The 19,844-nt window shown below is 39.4% G+C and overlaps 1 protein-coding gene across 8 annotated transcripts in view; it reads left to right on the top strand.

Annotated features, from left to right (window-relative positions):
- Positions 1-19,844, top strand: part of ANKS1B (ankyrin repeat and sterile alpha motif domain containing 1B) — a 197,915-nt gene that overhangs the window by 148,931 nt on the left and 29,140 nt on the right. For 3 of the 8 annotated variants that reach the window (XM_065742739.1, XM_065742734.1, XM_065742737.1), the window contains 3 exons: positions 1,166-1,345; positions 12,940-13,014; positions 18,371-18,499. In XM_065742739.1, coding sequence (XP_065598811.1) covers positions 1,166-1,345; positions 12,940-13,014; positions 18,371-18,499 — 384 coding nt within the window. Of the gene's footprint in view, positions 1-1,165; positions 1,346-12,324; positions 12,374-12,939; positions 13,015-18,370; positions 18,500-19,844 lie in introns of those variants that run through there. The other 5 variants (XM_065742740.1, XM_065742735.1, XM_065742741.1 and 2 more) reach the window with 3 other exon arrangements.

Raw genomic sequence — 19,844 nt, 5'->3', positions numbered from 1 at the left:
TACATTGTTATAGGAATGGGTAATTCAGACTCCGTTCAAACATTCTCCTGGGTATGTTCTCTGCTCCAGAGAGCTTACTGATAGTGGAGCCTCTTCTGCTTGAAACTGGGCATCACGGGAGGAATGTTTCCACCCAACCAGGTACTATGGCCATGTTTTGCTGTCCCCTCTGGTTGGTGGCCATGTGGGCTGACCAGGCAACAGGCTCTGGTACTGCTTCTACTCATTGCCATCACCAATGGCTTGGACATCTGCGTTTGTAAATTGTGTTTGAACAGGTGGTGTGATGTGCATGAGAATAGGTGTTTCCACAGATACCTACACAGCTATCTGTCGCCAGTATGGTGGCAGACCATGGTGAAATGGATGGTCGGGGGAATGTGTTTGGCTGCTTGTTAGATGGAGTTTTTGTATCTTATTTGCACACTTACAAACACAAGGTCACAGTTCAGCACAGAAGAAAAGGCTTTCAAGCATTCTAGGAATTGCTTTTTGGCTTGCTTCTGATATCTAGCAGTTCAAGTTAATGTACGTTCCATGAGACCTATAAAAATGGCAGTGTCTATATTTCGTAAATGCTCATGCATTTATTTTTTCCAGCAAGGGATGTTGGTACAGTTCAAATCGCTTTCAGATCATTTTTGCTGCTCAGAGTGGCTGCTCAGAAGTGGTGCAAATGTGTTTCATCCTACAAAAAGCTAGTGCTAAATCACAGCTTTATTTGGGCCTTGACAAGGGGTAACTCACTGTTTTATCTCTGTAGTGGTCCTAGAAACAAACTGCAATAATGCACAAGGAAGTTTCAGAGAATGAATTTGCCACTTGTTTGTAGCAGCAATTAAGTATTCTTCCCTCTGTACGGACCCTGCACCTTAGGTAGAACATTTTTGTGGAAAGAGCACTGTCTGTCAGCTCCCTAGCCACATGCACAGGAAGAAGAGAGCCACCTCCTAGAACTGCTTTATCCTTCTCACATACAAGGGAGGAAGAGGGGTTTTGAGAAGAAAGAAATTACTGCTTCCTCTGTACTGTTGTGAACTCACAGTCATTTCCACTTCATTCAGAGTAACAGCCACTTCAGGAATTCTTCCTTAATTTTTTTGTTTGTTGAAATACGTTTTAAAATGTGGCATTATTATGCTATATTTTTGTTCTCTCTGTCCAGGAACCCAGCGGCAACCACACTCCTCCTCAGTTGTCTCCATCACTCAGCCAAAGCACTTTCACTACTGGTGGCTCCCTGGACGTTCCCCACATTATCATGCAGGGCGATGCAAGGAGAAGAAGAAATGAAAACTATTTTGATGATATTCCCCGGTCGAAGCTGGAGAGACAGATGGCACAGGTAGGATTACAACCATGCCATTGAAAGGCCACTCTTTGCTGCCCTTGGTTACAGAGCTGATTCTAACCATAGCTGTTGGTCATCCATATATAAAAGCTGATTTATTAGCCATGAAGATTGACAGTTTTTCCAAGCTGTGTGTTCCAGTTCTATTTCAAATTATGTAAGTTGGTGTGCCATTTCTCCTGAGAGGAAGAATTCTGGGGGTGTTTAGGTGCCTCTCGGCTGAGATGAAGGTGCCTGCTGCACATCAGAACATGCAGACTCCCACTGGCACTGCCTGTGCCTCTGGCTTCTGTAAGGAGGTGGGGATTCCTCTCTTTCTGAGTAGCACATGTAAAAATAAGCTAGCCAAATTTCACTGGCCAGAATTCAGAGGACAGATGATTTTGGTGATTGTCATATTTATTAAAGGAGAGGATCAGCATTCTGCTAAACTTTGTGATCCAAAGATATACCTGGATATTTAAGAAAATACTTAACTGTTTAACAGCTCCCATGATCTTCACAGCAGCACTAAATTGAGCTGGTTGTTAAATCAAACTCTTCATGAAAGAAATCCTAAAGTAGCCTCCATCTCTAAATTTCTTTACCCAACTGTAATATGGGTACCGTATGTCGACCAGAATCATGTCCTGTACTGCTCTAATGGTCAATAAAGCTGAGCTTTGGCACCTCAGCAGCAAAAAAATGCTCTAGGATGAGCTGAGCTGTTTTTAATAGCACACACAATGCATGCAGTGCACTGCAATGCAAGTTGGGCGTGCTTTCAATCTACCATTGGAAGCAGCTGTGCAGCCCGTGCAGCTTGCAGTGTGGCTCATCCCACCACAGAGCAGGATGCTGCCTTCAGCCCTGCCTGAGCCTTCCCTTTTTGTTGTCAGGCTCAGCCCAAAATAGAGCTTCAAAATCCAGCCTGGAAATGGCAACAGCTATGCAAATAACTGTATTATGGTGAACATAATGAACAAAAGGCTGCAGTCTCTAAGCTAATTGCATGAACAAGAAGAGGTAATTAAATAAACAAGCCAAACAAGGTGCTGCTGTTACCTGGGAACACAGAAACAAATTGAATTCCACTTGTTCAGAGGACATTTCCAGGGAAGTAAAATTGCATTTGGTAGGGTGGGGCTGTTTCTTTGCCTTTTTGGATCACCTCATTTTCTGCTGTATAATGCTATTGTACAGAATTAAGGGGAAAGTTGCCTGATGAATGAGCTTGTTTTAAAATCAAAATCTGCTGGGCTTTTGTGTCGAGAAAAAGGCTGAACTGAAGCTCGGCAAGGAAAAGCCCACTTCTTACTGTGAACTTCTTACACTTTGAAGGTTATGAAACTGAGAATTAAGTACCTACTTGCTCATGGCTGAGTAGACTGGGTCATATACTTAGTTTATCTTATCACTTGGTTTACAAATCCCTGTTCTCACTTCCTCTTTTAGTAACTATCACTGGAGAAGAAAAAAGCCATAGTAGCAATTCTTCTCTACTTTTCACTCTTTTCTCTTCCTGTTTGAAGTCCTGATATTCTCAAGAGGTATGACACATTCTCGTATACATGGCACCTGGAGATTTGCTTCAGGCAGTTGAAGTTGCTTTTCCAAGACTGCAGTATGTTACCTAGCCAATGAGAGAAAATCAAAATCACTTAAAACTAATTAAATGCTTCTTTTTTTTCTCTCTTTTTTTTTTTTTTTGGAAGAGTACAAAGTGGGGAGGGGGGTAGTTTGTACCCATTGCATTACTTACTTCAATGCCTTCTAACTTTCAGTGTGGAATATAGCAGTTTTCATGTGGGACTCCAAAGGGGGAAATGGATTCAGTGAAATCCATAAGACAATATTTTCTGTTAGTCCCTGAACTCTGTGTGGAATCTTTCTCAGCTCCACCCCGAAATTCTGCACTCCCGATCTATGCATAATTCCCTTTGACTTTAATAGGAAAGTCAATGACTCCCTCTGGTGATCATTCTCACTATATTGGACTCACCCCATTAAGAAGCTAATCAGGGATTTATTCAACCATTATTTCCCAAAAATAGGTTTGGGATTTTTTTGCAATTTGTTAAATGGCACTCTGTGAAAATTTACCGTATTTCCTTCAAATTTTTCCCCCAAAGCCCCTTTGAAATCCTATGTATGTTAATTACTTATGGAGAATAAAGGATATCCATTTCATTAACATGAGCATTCCGCTCCGTGTTTTATCTAGTAGTATCTTGTTCCTTGTAGTTTGGAGGTGCCTTGACTTATGTTTGATCGACATCAACTTCTGAGGTTGATACCAATCCTGCCTGACAGGTAGAATGTTTCTCACAAACAGGATGATCTAGAGTGGTTATTGGAAGTGCTTTGAGCATATCCTTTATCTTAACTGCTTCTTTGCTGAGCTGTTTGCATGCTGCTGTATGAATCAGCATGTTTAATGCATGCCATGGTAAACATACTTGCATAATAATCTCTTTGACGCTGTGATTTTTTGAGAGGGTTTTAGGTATCTAATGAAATTAATAAGTGTTTTACAGCTTTGGAGAAAAAGACAAATACATGAATGAGAATTTTTTCATGGTATTTTTTTCATGGTATTTTTATTTCAGAATATGCTAGAATAAGGCAATTTAAAATTTAAGAAGTCTGAAGAGGATATTTTGAGAAAACGATGAGATCTAAAGTTGTCATCTTTACTACTGCCTGTGTTTTCTCTAATGTTTTACAAGGGAAACATCATCTGTGTTGGTCTTTGCATCAGCTATGATCCAGTATTTGTTGAAACAATGACCACATCAGTTTAAATGTTTTCCTTTGATCTGCTAAATGGTTTTAAACAATTCTCTAAATCGTAATCAAATCTGCTTGTAAGTAATACAAGACTTTATTTCCTGGAGGAAGCACTGATTTGAATTTACTTAATGTGGGTGGTTTTGTTTTAAGGCCAGTATGTACCCTCATTCAGTTCACCAGCAGAGCATAAGTGACCCAAGACAGAAAATCCTATTATAAACAATGAGGAACAACAGCTGTGGAAGTCATTGACATCTGATTGGATAAATCAGAACTGCCAAGAAGGTAGGGTAGAAGATAGTGAGATGGCTTGTTTTCAGAAAGAGGGGAAAAACATCCAGAAAGGATTGGGAAGCCTGAGTCATCTTTGCTTGTGGATGTTGAGTTCTGAGCCTGCAAGATGTACATTAATGTGATCCAATTAACGTAGTTTAAAATAGCTGAGATTGCTCTTTAAATTGCCTAGACCTTTAAAATAGAAGTGAAATCATGCAGGCAAACTCTAAGGGCTTTGGAGCTGAAATCAAAAGGAGTAGTCCTAGTGAGGCTTTTAATTTACCCCAGAGATCACAAGGGGGGAAAAAAGAGACTATTGGTGGTGAAAAGCTCTGAAGGTTAGAACACCAAAAGTGTCCTGCCCACAGTAGGCAGAAGCAGGTGTAGGGAGCACCTCTGCCCACTGCTCATTGCCAGCTGGTATCATGACTGAGCAGGATCCCACAGTGTGGTCAGGGCTCCCTGGCACTAGTGCATTCTGTCCCCACAGGTGAACGTGCCTTGTGCCCTGAGGTGTGAAGGATTTGGGAAGCAGTGGGCGCCTCTCTGAGGCTCTCAGGAGGCTCTGCACTGTGTCTGCCTTTGGGGAAAAAAAAACGGGTAGCGAGTCAGGTTAAGCTTCTTGGTAGGGTAAATTGTATGGGGTCATTCCAGTGGGATGCAGTGGAATCTTTAGATCTGAGAGTTAGAAACATTATTCACAAATCCAGGCAAGATAACTTTTCCCAGGGATGCTGAACCCAACTTGATTTTTGAAGCCTTCCTAGGTTCGTTGGTTTCCATTGTTTGAGGGCTTTTGTTTTTCTTTTTCCAAAAGCAAAAGATAACTAATATGTGATGTCATTGTAATGACTGGGAGTAAGTTTGAAATGAAGCCTCCTCCACTACTGAGATAACACTTTGTAACGTTGTTTTGTGAGTTAGGATAATTCACGGAAGGATTAGGTCTAATAGGTAGAAGCTAGTTATTTAAATGGAGATGCTTTATCTACAGTAGAGGAAAAGTGGAATAAAAAGGAGACAATTAATGAAGACAACGTTTAAAGGAAAATTGTGAAAAACAGCTCTGCTTTCTGAAATTATGCCTTCAACTCAATAATATCTTCCAAATATTTTGCAGATATTATTGCGTTCATTTTTCCAGTGCACTATGGGGCTACATTATTTAAAACTTTTTTCTATTTTACAGCTAAGAAAGATGAGATATAGGGATGTTGCAACTTGGCTGACAGTACAGAAGTATTATATGATAGGACCCATTTTCAGGTGGTAGTTGTAGGAGGGTTTTTGTTTGGTTCACTTTGTGGGTTTGTTTTTGTTTTTACTTTCAACCATAGTATGGCATTTTTATATGCTTATTTCCTGCATGTTTTTCTGTCTCCTCTGCTTTAGAAGGATTTAAAGATTATGGTGAATGGGGGAAAATATGCCCAGGAGAAAAATAATGTGTAAAATGAGATTATCTAAGAAGCAATGAAGAATGGTTTTTATGAATGGTTGAAATTACTGGTGAAATAACAGAGTTCTTTACTAGTAGATTTAAGAAAGAGTAAATACAAAACTATGGATGCCTAGGTTGTTTCATTCTGTGCTTACTTATAATGTTTTCCTAATTCTGCTTTTCAAATAAGCAAAATTGCGTACACTCTGAGGGTGAACAAACCTCATTTTAAAGCAAAGTGTATAAGATCCAAAGAAGATGTTCTGACATTCAAATTTTCAGGTGTATTTTATTTTTAGATGTGGAAGGTTTATGAGGACCTTCAATTTAACATCAAAATAAAAATGCTTAAGTGATTATCTATTTTTATTGCATTGTATAGGTGCTATTGAAATTTGCCTTTTTAATTCAGATGCAGATGTTACAGAATAACTCCATAGATTACAAAGTCTTGAACCATACATTTGAACAAACCTGTATCTGTAAAACCCTTGATTATTTTGTGTTTAGCAATTAAGCAAACTGGTAAAGGCATGAAAAAAGTAAGCACTTTCTGTCTGAATAAGAAGATTCATATTTTTCAAAAAGGCTACAGAAGATAGCATTTTAGAACTAAAGCTGTGGGATGTGGATTATACCTACATGCTGCTTCAGCGTATGGAATTAAGGAAGTTGTTTCTATATTTGGTACTAATGATCCAAACTAATGCCATAAATACTATACCAAGATGGGGACAGATGTTCTTTATTAATTTACTGTTTTTCACACTCAGGCATGTGAGCTAGAGGCTCTGCATTGGAAAGATTATATAAAAAGTGGAGGAGAATTATATGAAAAATTGTAAAGGTGAGCTAACTTCTACTGCAATGAGACTGTATTCTTGATGAAAAGCTGAATATTTCAGAGAAAAACTAAATTTTAAAATCTAGGATTTATATTTTTAGCTCCCATAAAAGAACTTGTACTGAGAGTTTGAGATGTCCTTCTGAAAGAGCTCAGGTTGTTGCTTTTTGATTTTGGCTTTAGTTTTGTTAAAATGTAAATACTTCTTCCTAATGTTCAGGACTGAAGCTAAACATGTTATTACTATGGGTTGTGTTCGCCCCAAAGTTTGCCTGCTATATGCAAGATGAAAGGGCTGGGGAGCAGTGGCAGCACCAGCAGAAGGAGGGTCATCAATGGGCTAGGGCCTGGCCTCTCACCATAAGCCACCAGGCCAGTAGAATGGCTGTAGAGCTGAGGGTGTTTATTTCTTGCTCTAGTAAGTTACTTCTAATTTCTGCTCCATCTATAAAAGAATTGCTAATTTCAGATTTTACTCTCCGTCTCTCAAGATCTTGTTTCCACTGGAGGATCTGTGATTATTCTGTTGGTAAGACAAGCCCTCCTGAGGGCTATGGGAATGTTCAGGGAAGCAGCAATTATTGGGACTGCACAACTGCTCTCCCACAGTCCTGAAATATTTGTAGTGACAATTACAAAAGGGGCCAGACAGTCTCATTCATCCCATTTCACTTGTTTCTTTAGCTGTTGCACTCTCAGATTGTTTGCCACGCCAAGAGTGATTTTCTGGGGTTTGATCCAAAAATCTCTTCGTTTCTGGAGTGAGACTGAATTATAGTTAGTGAGATAATTTGCATCAAAGAGAGTGGAGTTTGCTGCTGTCTTTTCTTCCACTCTGCACCCTGTTGAAGCTGAACAGCCAAGAGATGGAAGTGGTTTCCTGAGGCTCAGGCCTGTGGTGATACAGTGGTGGAGGTGGTAAAGAGATTGGCTTTGGTGGCTCCTCCCTCTGCACTGTATCAAGAGATTCAGGACAGTACACCTTGCAGGGGAATAATGGAAGCCAGCAGAAGAAAAAGCTCTGTAAACGTGCTCAGAAGGCACCCTATGTTCCCCTAGATTTCCCCTTCTCTTCTCCTAGGTTTCCCTTTGCCTCCTCAAAGAATACCCCTAGGCTTTCCCTTGCCTTCCCCTAGCTTTCCTCTGGTCTTAAGCTAGGATGTCCCCCTCTTCTCAGGCTGGCTGTGGGGTGAAGAGAACCTTTGGAGCTGATATTTACCTTACCATAGCCATGGCTTTGTGTTTTCTAGACTTTAATTTCTCTTGGATTCCCTTAGTTTGCCTTCATCCTCCCTGAAGAAAGTGGTTACTGCTCCAGATGATACCTCACTGGTGTCTGTGTGTGGCACAGAAATCCCTTGCCATGAATTGCAGTGTGCTACTTATATTAAATACATCCTTTTTTAAAATAGGACAGGAGAGTTCCATTAAGGGCCACCAGGACAACTGTGGGCTGGAGCTCTTGCCTTGTGAGCAGCAGGGATGGCTGGACAAGAGATGGCATCAGGTACAAAAATAGAAAGAAGAGAGGCTCAGACTGGATGTCAAGAGAAAATTCCTTGGGACAACTGTCTTGGGACAGCAAGGGGATAAGTTGCTCGTAGAGGCTGAGTAGTCTCTGTCCTTGGAGGTTTTCAAGACCTGGCAGGATGAATTCCTGAGCAACCTGATCTCATCTCACATCTACTCAAGCTGCTGAGGTTGATATGTAAGCTTCCTCAGCTTTATTCCAACTTAAATTATCCTGTGTTTTATTTGCTTAATCATTTGCAAAGCCTCTATATTTAAGTTGTAGTGTACCAACACTTCCAGATCTTTGTGTGTCCTCTTCTGTTAAAACATTCTGCTTAAACATTTGTATATTTAATTTACCAAGGAATACACTTATCTTACTAAATTTCATCTGACCAATTTCTGCAGTTGATCAAATCCATTTTCTATTCATAGCCCATTCTGGAATGTCCTTGAATTCTGGATCCTCCTCAGAGAATCTGCATGATGCAGGTCATTGCAGATGCTCTCAACATGTTCCCATCGAGTTGCGCTTTAATACTGAGAATTATTCTCTAAATGTGTATTTCAACTTCTTGTGCAACCGCTGCATTTTGATTCAAGCTATTTTGTGTACCAGCGATGTCATGTGATTTCTCATCGATAGTTGCCCAAGTCTGTGCTTCTCCTTGCTGCTGCTGATTTAGTAGGTCAGCTTTCCAACAGAGGAAGAATATTTGATCTGAGATGATTCATAATAAAAAATGTTATTATAAACATCTTGAATTTTCTTGACCCGTGGAAACTTTGGCAGGTAACACATTGCAGGAAAGATCACACATTTTCATTAGCTTCAGTTTTGTACATGTGTGTATTAATATCTAGAAAGATATAGAATGTAAACATCCTTGCACACATCCCTGAGTGTTTATTTAAGGTGTCCTTGAGCAATGTCAGAAGGTTTCATGGGGCATGAGGACAAGGACAAAGTGACTGGATTTTTAAACAGTTTTGCTGGTCCCTACCTTTAGGCTGGCTGTAACTCCCAAATCTTTCTTTTCTCCCTACCTAAATATTCTTTTAACCCTTCTTTAGTCTTTTCAGTATCTTCCATGACTTTTAGAAGATAATTGCTCCTAACTTAGGTAAATCTTAGACATCTCCTTGAATGCTATCAAGTTGACCAATACCGAATATGTCAGGGCTGCTTTCTACTCAGCTCCTGTTCCTTCTGAATACGCAGTCCAGGTATGATTTTCTGTTGCTTTCCTTCTTTCTTCTCCTTGTAAATAGTACAATTTCTATGATCAGTCTTACTGGTGTGTGATCACTTTCAGTAATTTATGTCTTCAGATTATCAGCAAAGTCATCCCTTTCATTAGAGATGGAGCTTAAACTAACTTCTTGGGTAATTTTGTTCAATTTACAAAGCACTAAGTTGTATCCATCACAGTCAGCAACAATGAAGACCACTGTATACCACGTCCTACCATTTTTTTTTCCAGTAAATCAATGAGTAATTAGAAAGAGTTGAAGCAGATGGGAATGTGGAAACAATTTGTGAAGTGACTGGCTACTAACTTCACTGCAGGTGTCTGAGATAATTAGGCCCTATTGACTTCTCTCACAGATTAAGTTAGCAGGAACAGTTAGAAATATTATTTCTTATGTAAATATGTTGTCTTGAAATCACAGAGGTTAAGTGAAATAAACAGGACAAGTGAAAATGTCCATAAAATAACTCACGTAGAAGATAGTCATAAAGTGAGTCAGTGACTATGTCAGAACTGACTACTGGGGAAGTAAGGGAGATGAGGGCATGAAGAGCATGGAGCCTTACCTTCCCCCTCTAGCACTGTTAACCAGCCTCTATATAATTAGTAGCACAAATCTGTTCCCTTTCCCTCTACCTTCACCCTTCCTGTCCATAAGAGTTGTGTCCTACAGTGACTAGATGGAAATCTTTTATGGATGGAACATCTCTAGCTATTACATAGAAATACAGTATCACAAAAGTGTAGTATCGTGGTGTATCTCATTTTCTTGTTGGATTGTTGTTCTTCCCAAGTGATAAATACAAATAAGATAAATGCATGCTTGATACTAATCATACTAATCAGCTTTTTTTTTTTTGCTGTTGTTTGCCATGTTCCTTAGGAAAATGTTCTTTCACAAGCCTTCTATGAGAGTGGTTTTAGGTGCTCAAGTGTATTTCTGATTATTATGGGGGAAGTGCATGTACAGATTTAGTTATTTTCCTTCTTTTTGAGGGCATATGTTTTGGGAACAGAAAATTGGGTGTGTTTGAACTCTAATCTCAACCCTCCCTCCTACTGCCTATTTCCTGGCCTCAGGTGCTCACTTAACCTTTCTCCTTTTCTTGGTTTCTTCCACTTCAGCACAGGGGTATGCAACTTTCAGTACTTCTCAGGGAGATTTCATCATTCATTAAAAATATTCAGCACTTCAGAGACATAAAATATGCACATAGGAAATACTAAATATTTTTACAGTGGTGCAAGGAAAAGGTTGGTTTCTGAATTTGAATTCATTGCCTTCTGTAAAATTAATGTCCCTTTTGTATGGCATAGCAGTACCTTTGCCATTCAAACATTAATGAGTGCGGAACTGAGTAATGAGTTTTGCATGGCTGTACTTCCACTGGCCATTCATACATTCAAGAGACATTCACTGCTGATCCTAATTTAATAAATCAAGTCACTGGCACTTAAAGGCAATTTAGCTTAATCCTACATTCTCCAAACCATTAGTCCTGGAGGTAAGAAGCAGAGACCTGGACCCAGAACTCGTCTCTTGCAGGTGAGTGCTTCAAATATCTTCTTTTATGCACTCTTCTTTCTCCAAGGACTTAAAAATAAGAACTTCCCTTCATTTATGAAAGGGGGTTGAAGACAGCCTGTCTTCTGCTGCTTTAACTCTGTGAGGAAGAAAGTGAAATATGTTGGTGTGAATTCCCTTGGCCTAAGCTAGGCATCGGATTCAGAGCATCCAGCTCTTGGAGTGAGTGCACCAGCCCACAGAGTTCTCTTTGGGGTAGGAGGAGCAGGGTGGACAGCACAGTATGCGTAAGAAAGGATTAATTCTATGCCTTTTTTAAAGTGTGTCAGCTTGCAGCTTGCATGTGCACTTACTGCAGCACTGTGTTACCTATTCCTGAGTTAGCACCAAGACAGCTGTAGCTGTATCCTGTGTTTATTTATACCAGCCGCTGGCAGGAGGTACCACACACTGCTGCCTGAAGGCAGGTCCTCAGGAGGGGCAGAACTGGAGGACAGCCTCAAGGTAGTGAGAACCAGCTGTATGATACAACAGCATAGCAAGTTGCAGAGGATGAGGCAGTGGATAGTAAACCAAAACCAGATTTTTAATTAACTAGTTTAAATAACTATGCTGGTAAAGCGTAGAGCCTTGCACATCACTAAGCAAAAGTAAATAACTTCAAAAACAAGATAAAGAAGAAGAAATTAACCGGATATGGGAAAATTTAAAAATTACAGAAGCTAGGAGAAAGGATGTGTATGCATGCACTTCAAATCATGAGATAAGGGGGGATAACAACATTAGGCAGCCACCAGCCTGTCTGGCAGTTCAGTCATCTGTCCAAGGGGTGCCAGCCTGCCCAGTGTTGACTAGAGCTGGTGGCCCAGTCTGTCGCCAGCCAGGCAGACAGATTTTAGGCTGCTAAAGGTAAGAGCAAGAGCCCTATTTCAGAGTGGAGTTGCACTTTCAAGAGTTATCTGAGCATTGATGCTGAGTTCCTGCTACTGCTGCTGCCAAGGACCAGCAGTACACACTCTGCTGCTGTTAAATTACTGATGTATTAATTGCTAGCTATTCTGGATGCTGCAGTTGCATTTTTCATGCGTCTGTAGTGCCTTTTGTTGCTGCCTGATTGAGATACCATGGGCAGCTCCTATGTGTAATGCTTTGTTTTAGTTGCCTGGCTACTGTAAAATGTTGTCTTAGTATTTGCTAAGATGCCACAGATGCTTTTTTTATGAATGTCCAAACAAGGAAATATGTAATGGATGCTGGTGAACACTGCACTTGTCTAGCTTTGCTAGAGTTGCTATGATATGCTTACTTTGCTTGGCCTTCTACATGCTATCTATAAAACAACAAAGAAGGTGGAAATAAACCTTTTAATTGCAAAGTGGAGCCATGGTCAATACTAAAGGTAATATTATTTGTATCTCTTTATGCAAAGGAACTGTTGTTGGAAGGAGATGATGGCCGACTGTTTCTTTTCTGCATTCTTTTCTGGTAACTGTTAAAAAGAAAACTAATCTTTCCTGTTGACTGTGATGTTCTTTCCTTCCTCTATTCTTGTGAAAGTCTCCAGCAGAGTAAGATTCAAATCTCAAAGCTTAATTAGGGGTGTTGACTTCAAACTTATTCTCTGCCAAAAGCTGAGAGTAACCAGTGTTTCTTCTATCCCGCGTTTTCTGCCTGTGCCTGTATAACTTTATCTCTTTATATCACCATCACTTGTGACTAAATTGTTTTCTTGTACTCACAGTTTGAAGCCTCTTCTAACATCACTGGTTAAGCTATGTTTCCTTCTAGTCGGTCCAAAAATATTTTGTCAGCAAATAAATATACATATATATATATATACTTCTAACAGCTGTTTCACTTCCTTCTTTAATGTTATTGCAAACCATTTCTTAATTATTCTTGCCTTTTGGCAGCTGTGGTGCATTAATATTTACAAGATGAGATGTAGTTTTCTGTTTATATTAGCAGTCCTCTGTCTGTGAGATCTGGACCAACCAGAATGCAGGATATCCTTTCTCATCGATCCATCAGGTTCATAATGTAAGATACAGTGATAAATGGCTATGTTGTCACTCTATGGATGTACAGTCTGTCACCATGCTGTTCTCTACGGGTGTCATGTTGTTGGAATTACTAAAAAAGTTTGTAACCTGTCCACCCTCCTTTGGGACTCTGTGTGCACGCATCATGTATCGTGCCATGTGGTCAGCGTATGTTGGCTGTATGATGCGCATACAGGACGTTGAGGTGCCAGCAGCAGTCTTGCTCAGTGGGAGCTTTGATTTCTGTTCCTGGTGTTGTTGTTTGCTCACTTCTCCAAAGCAGGAAACAGTGCAAACAGTGCAGTTTGCACAGTTTCAGCCCCACAATGTGTTGTGCTGCCCTTTCTGTCTTAATCAACAGGCTTTGCCCAGCTGAGTAACGTGGTGTGTTTGCAAAGGCAGTAAGGCATTCTTTTGGAAATTAGAAGTAGCATCAGCAGAGCTCTGAATTTTCATAACTTCTGTGACACATGTTCTGCAAGTGAAAGCAGAGTTGGTTATATCTGTCCTGCACTGTGGTGAGTGCAGAAGTCAGGAGTTCAGACTTAGCCAAGCACAGTTGTTCAGAGGATCATAGAATGGCTTAGGTTGGAGAGAGCCTTAAATTTCATCTAGTTCCAACCTCCTACTGTGGGCTGCCACCCACCAGCTCACGCTGCCCGGGGTCCTATCAAACCTGGCCTTGATACCTCCAGGGATGAGACACCCACAGCCCTCTGGGCAGCCTGTGCCAGCATCTCACTGCCCTCTGAGTAAAGAATTTGTTCCTAACATTTAACCTAAATCTCCCCACTTTCAGTTTAAAATCGTCCCCCCTTGTCCTGTCATTAGACTGTAAAAAGTTAGTCCCCTTCCTGCTTGTAAGCTCCCTTCATGTCCCAGAAGGATGCAGTGAGGTCTTCCCAGAGGAGGGAGAACCTGTAGATCTCTCCCTGTTTCTGTTGTGTAACTGCCTTCTCTCAGTATTTCTGGCAGGGAGGAGCCATTCTGGCTACCAAGCTTTAGTCTTTTAAAATGTAAGTACACCATGAGCCTATTTCCATAATTAAAAATAAAAAATAAAAAAAAGATAAAAGCAACTATGAGAATAATAAGGGAATAATTAGGATTTGGCTGGCCTGCAGAACATTTAAAATTCTTACAGAGTGAAAATTATTAATTTTTCAGCAAAAAGCAGTGTATCTGTGTGCTCCAGTTTACTGTTGCCATGGTAACTGATGCTTGTTCCCATAACTAGTCATGAGGCCTCAACAGGTGAAGGCTTACAAGATGTAGACCTTGATAAAAATGAATCTGTTTGTGCCACTCAAAACCAGGCCTATTTATCCAGAGCAGGGATGTTTTTTAACTCATCATTTTAATATAAAGATGAGGCAGGAGTTAGATTGTATAGAAGTTGTAGTGAGATTTGACTACCTCAGATCCAGGTGCCTTTAATGCAAGTCAAATTATGGTTCTCAGGAAATGAGATGAATAGAATGACCTGTGCCACAATTGTAAAAATGACCTAATAGTAATCTACTTCTGCAGTTCATTTGCCATCAAGTATCTGACCTTTCCTAGAGCCCTGACAAGTGCGCATTCACCCATTTTCAGGGTTATAAGGCACTGCAAGAGCGTGAGAGATTAGTCTTCAAGCCTGTAACCTTTATAGTTGAAGTTTGTAAGATGCCAGAATGGATGAGTTCCAATGCTTTTGTTTGAAACAGCTTTGAGATGTAAATTCTTCATCTGCAAAATGTGGAACAAAACATCTTTTTTCTCAAGGTGACTGAGGCCAGAGTGAGAAAAGACACTGGCTAGAGACATGGTAAGGCAGGAACACCAGAGCACAGGCAGCACAGCGAAAATCACGTGAAGAATTGCACAGCTGTCTGATGAGCTGTGAAGTGAGATAAGGAATAAATTATCTCCTGCCTTTCTATTTCTTGAGATAGATTTTAAAAAAATCTCCATACCTATGTTGTCTCATAAATAAAAACATAAGATTAAACGTTTGATGATTTCTTATAATTGCAAATTAAATAAATATTCAAACAAGAAAATCCATATCCTACAATAAATATTTTTAAAAACTAAGTTAAATATCATAGTTGGTCGTGTAAATCCATTTATGAATGTTTCTACACTGCTTGAAAATGATAGGTGCTTATTAAAGGCCCAAATCTCAATGCATCAACCATGAGCTGTTTGACACCAGCTCCTCAGATTTACAACTAGTTGTAATTCATATTTTTCTGTCCCTGCACTTTGTCTCAGCTCTTCTCTAGGTCAAAGATGTTTGCACCTTTGTATTTTAACTGCCATCATTACGCTATCAAAATCATCCAAAATCTCAGAATTTTAGTAGCTGACTGCAGTGTGTCAGCTGAAGAATTTCTTCTTCCTATAGAGATTTTTGGGTTTTAAGCCCAGACCAGATATCTGAAAAGTATTTCAGCTGCCTTAATACTGTTTAAATGTTTTTCTTCCCCTTCATTAAGAATAAAAAAAAAAAAAAAATCAAAGAGGGAATATCTAATAGATATTACACTTCTAAACATATTCAGCTTTGGAGAATATCCAGTTGTAACTCAAACTAATAACTGAATACAATCAATAATATGGTTTGAAAACCTAAGAACTTTGGAAACAAACAAAGAGAAACTGCTTCTACTGAGCATAAAAACGCATTTTATGTAGTTACAAAGAATTTTTTCTGACCACGTATGACTCTTCATCCTGCTGCATCTCCTTCGTCCATCTTAATAACTTATACCTACGATATTTATGCAGCTGTCCTTAGCAGCTGCTCCCTCTGCTAGACATGAAAGGTTTTCTGCTGCAGGTGTCCATCAGGAACAGCAGAAATAAGCTCTATTTGCCTTTCCTTAATCTCAGAGATACTGTGCACTTAGATCATTCTAGAGAACACATGTCAATTGTACCAATCCTGTTTTCTCTAGTTTAAAAGAAGGAAATACTTGGATTACTATGTATTTATAGAGTAGTTAACGGCTACAAATGTACATTCTCCTCACAGGCCCTCTCCAAGTGTGTCATACACTAGTGTTATCAGCCTGAATGAAGATTATTTCTTGTTTCCGCATGATTATTGCTTCCTCACTCCTTTATTAACTGTGAACCAATACGAGAGGTAGTCACTTTCTCTTGTTACCACTCTTCATCTATAGATAGAAAGAATATAGTTCTCCATGCATTCACACCCTTCTGTGTGAAAGATATTAAAACTGTGAAACGATGTATTCATTTTACTCCTTATGTACCCTTCTTAGTTTACCAGGAGCATCCATTTTCTGTACATGAGGACAGGCACATGCAGCCCAGCACAATAAAACGATTTGGAGCACTGCCCCATGTCATTTATTTGTGGAAGTCCTGCTCCTCCCTGACTGCCATCTCTGGGCTTCCTCAGTGGAATGACAAATGGTCAAAAGGTGTACTTTTATAGTTTCTTTGTTTTGAGTTTACTCCTGTTCCATTGTGATAACCCTTTGCTAATTGGTTAGAATATACCACCTGGGATCCATTTTCTTATACAAAACATGCAGGAATATGACTTTATTTGGAAAAAATAAAATAAAATGAGTGTTTTAAGTGTTCCTTTAATTAGGCCTTGAACATTTTGTGACAGACAGTTCAGCATGCTGTGGGAAGTTGTGATGGGTGCAGTCCACATTATCTTATGTCCATATGCAATCTACTTATGTGGGTGCAGGCCTTTAGCCCTTTTGATACATTTGAAACCGTATTTTATAAGGAGAACTGCTTCTTAAAGAAATCACATTCTCAATTGAGATTGAATATGACAAACAGTTTTATAATTTAGTGGTCAGAAAGATTCATTTCTATGGATACAGAATGTCAAAACTGGAACAACTACTACTGCTTCCCTTTTGAGGTTCAAGTAGTAACCCAAAGCAAATAGACAGCTTAACTAGGCAAAGAAGAAATTGTAATGCTGTATAATTTGTAGCTGTACTAATAGTGTCAACATCAAGTAAATTCAGCTTGTTTTATGATGCTCACTTGCTTGAAGTTACCATATTGGCAGGGTGATGTTGATGTCTCCAGATTTATCTCTTGCTTTTCATTGCAGAGTTGTGCAAATGTGTGTCATTTCATTATTTTGTGACACATGAAAATGATGTACTTGTTTTATCTGTCCTGATTTAATTAGTAGGATGCGATGGTTTGCCAGACTATTGAATGTCTTTGATAAGATTTTTTTCATGTGTTTTGATGCTTGAACTTCTTGATTGAAAAGTCTTAACTTCTAGCATATTCTGTGTGAAATTATGATGATGATGTCAGTTTCAGCACACATTTTAGCTATATTATGTGCACAGAAAATACACAGATTTATGTGCAGGTAAAGAAAGAAGTGAGATAATCCAAGTTGAAATAATCATCCAGAAGGTAAAATAGTTAGAGAGAGAAGAGCAGGAAGGAAGAAGAATCAAACAGAGAAAGAAGGAAGTTCTGAGACAGACCAGACCAGGCAAGGTAGGGGGGAGTAGGGCTGGTGGCAGAGGTGAGAGGTTTTGGGAAGAGGAGAAAGCCCTCATCTATGGGGGCGTAGATGGAAGTAACCTCAAAAGGTTCAAAGAGCCCAAATGACAGTCCAGGTCCAGTAAATCCATGTCTGAAATACACAGTGGCAGGTGAGGCCTAGACCGGCATGGCTGTGCTGGGAGGATGCCTATCCAGCTGGCTGGATTGGCTCTTTTTGGAAGGAAAAGTGTCCTACAAAAGGCTTTGGCAACAAACTACAGTCCTACCCAGCTCCAGGAAGACAATCACATATCTCAGTGAGAGTGATGTGTATGAAAAATCAATAACTCTACAATGAGACATCAAGAGAAGGTGATCAAAGTAAATATTCATAAAGAGATTAAAGAATAGCTCATGTCTGAGGAGTGTATACTATGTCTTCAGATGAAAATCTGTTATTTAGCCATTTAGGAAAGTTAGTTATCAGTTATATATGATGGATAATGGAAGAATTTTTCTTGTAAAACAGAGCAGAATTTATGAATGGCACTTTTGTGCACCTAATTATTTTTTTTAAATGCTCTCATCCTCATGCATTTAAAGTAAACAGTTATTTTTAAGGAAGATTTTGTTCTGAAGGTAAATAGATTTAATTACATTATCATTAAACACCACAGTAGGTGAGTTTGAATTATAAATAAAATTATGAAGAATGCCATAACTAAAATAAGTGAATGCAACTTTGACGTGACTCCAAGTGGATAAAATAGTTCAGTGTTAATTGATCATAACAAAGGAGGGCTACTTTATGGCAAATTTGACTGCAACATTTTTATATCTTGAACAACTGTGATTTACAGACAGGAGACTGGGGAGAGCCTTCAATTACCTTGCGACCTCCAAATGAAGCCACAGCATCAACACCTGTACAGTACTGGCAACATCATCCAGAGAAACTCATCTTCCAGTCATGCGATTATAAAGCGTTTGTAAGTATTTATAAACTCAGTGTTTTGATTTTGAGTAAATCTTAATATTTTGATATATTTTTTCATTTATAATATTATATCAGTCACTTTTAATAAGACAGAATACTTCCTCTGATACACTGTAAGTATAATAAATAAGAAACAAGCATGCACAGTATGTTTTGCTATGAATTTGGTAATTTGTACAGCAGCACATGTAGCAATAGTGATAGAGAAATGACACCATCAATAAGTTGCTAAGCATTGTAGAAGTGACAGTGAGATCAAACACCCCTACTCCTCTTCCTTCACAAATGCCTGGCTAGTGTTTATATGACAAACAATAAAGGAACATAATGCTGGAATCCTTATATCTACCTTAATGTTCAGTGCACATTGCTTAAAATAAGTACTGCCTTGCCTGAATTTTATACACTTATTTTTGGGAATTTGAGCTGAGGAAGATGGAGGTCATGGTCCTTTAAGCAGCGATTTCCACCCGTGGGATGAGGGCACATTCAAACATCACATAAATTGATGATGGCTTGAAGTACCAGTAGCAGTCAGTTCCTTCAGGGCAGGGAGTATTTATTTTTATGTCCCAGTAGCTGTAACTCATTTCCACTTCCCACCTCTGGAGAAACGGAGCTTCACTTCAGAGCTAAAGATGATTCGTGTTCTCTGGCTGTTATGCATGCTTGTGAAAGAGGGAAAGGTCTTCTGAAGTACAAAAAGTCATATCAGGAGATATTTCATTACAAATATATATATACATGTTTCCAAAACCTTGAGTTTGCTGTGTCAATGGGGTAGGACTCATGCTCCCGCAAATCTTAAGAGGTGCCTCAGCCAACTTATTTAGTCTTGTGTTTCTCCTTTTGGCTTTGCTGGAAAGCACCACTAAAGTTGCTGATCTACAACATTGTATTCTCTTAAGAGATGGGCATTTAATGACACTTCAAGAGGGAGAAGGGCTCAATGGTTTCGGTGCTTTTAGCATAGTAGTTAGGAGTTAACCGTTTGTCCTGGACATGGATTTTAGATCCTCATCACCTGATAAGTCTTAGATCCAGTGAGCTTTTTAGAATAATACTCTCTTTGGCAAACACTAGGGCATTTTTGCGGAGAGCTGTGCTACTGAAACTGGTTTAAAGCATATCCAGAAAGATAGAAATTAGCGACTAAGTAAACATAAGTGACACACAGCCTGGATCCCAAAGAGGGGCAGAAGGGCTGTTACAGTCTAACTAAAGCACATCTCTATCTTCCATTTGACCTTCCTGGGGCAGAAATTGACACAAATGAAGTAACTGTCCATGGTCAGTAACTGAAACTTTCATCCTTCCCCAGCAAGTCATGTTCTTCA

Source organism: Cyrtonyx montezumae, unplaced genomic scaffold, assembly GCF_038088225.1.
Source record: "Cyrtonyx montezumae isolate F1298 unplaced genomic scaffold, pur_monq_1.0 scaffold_3, whole genome shotgun sequence".
In the NCBI taxonomy this organism is placed as follows: Eukaryota; Metazoa; Chordata; class Aves; order Galliformes; family Odontophoridae; genus Cyrtonyx; species Cyrtonyx montezumae.
Note: the sequence above shows the minus strand (reverse complement) of the source record. Positions and strands in the feature narration are given on the sequence as shown.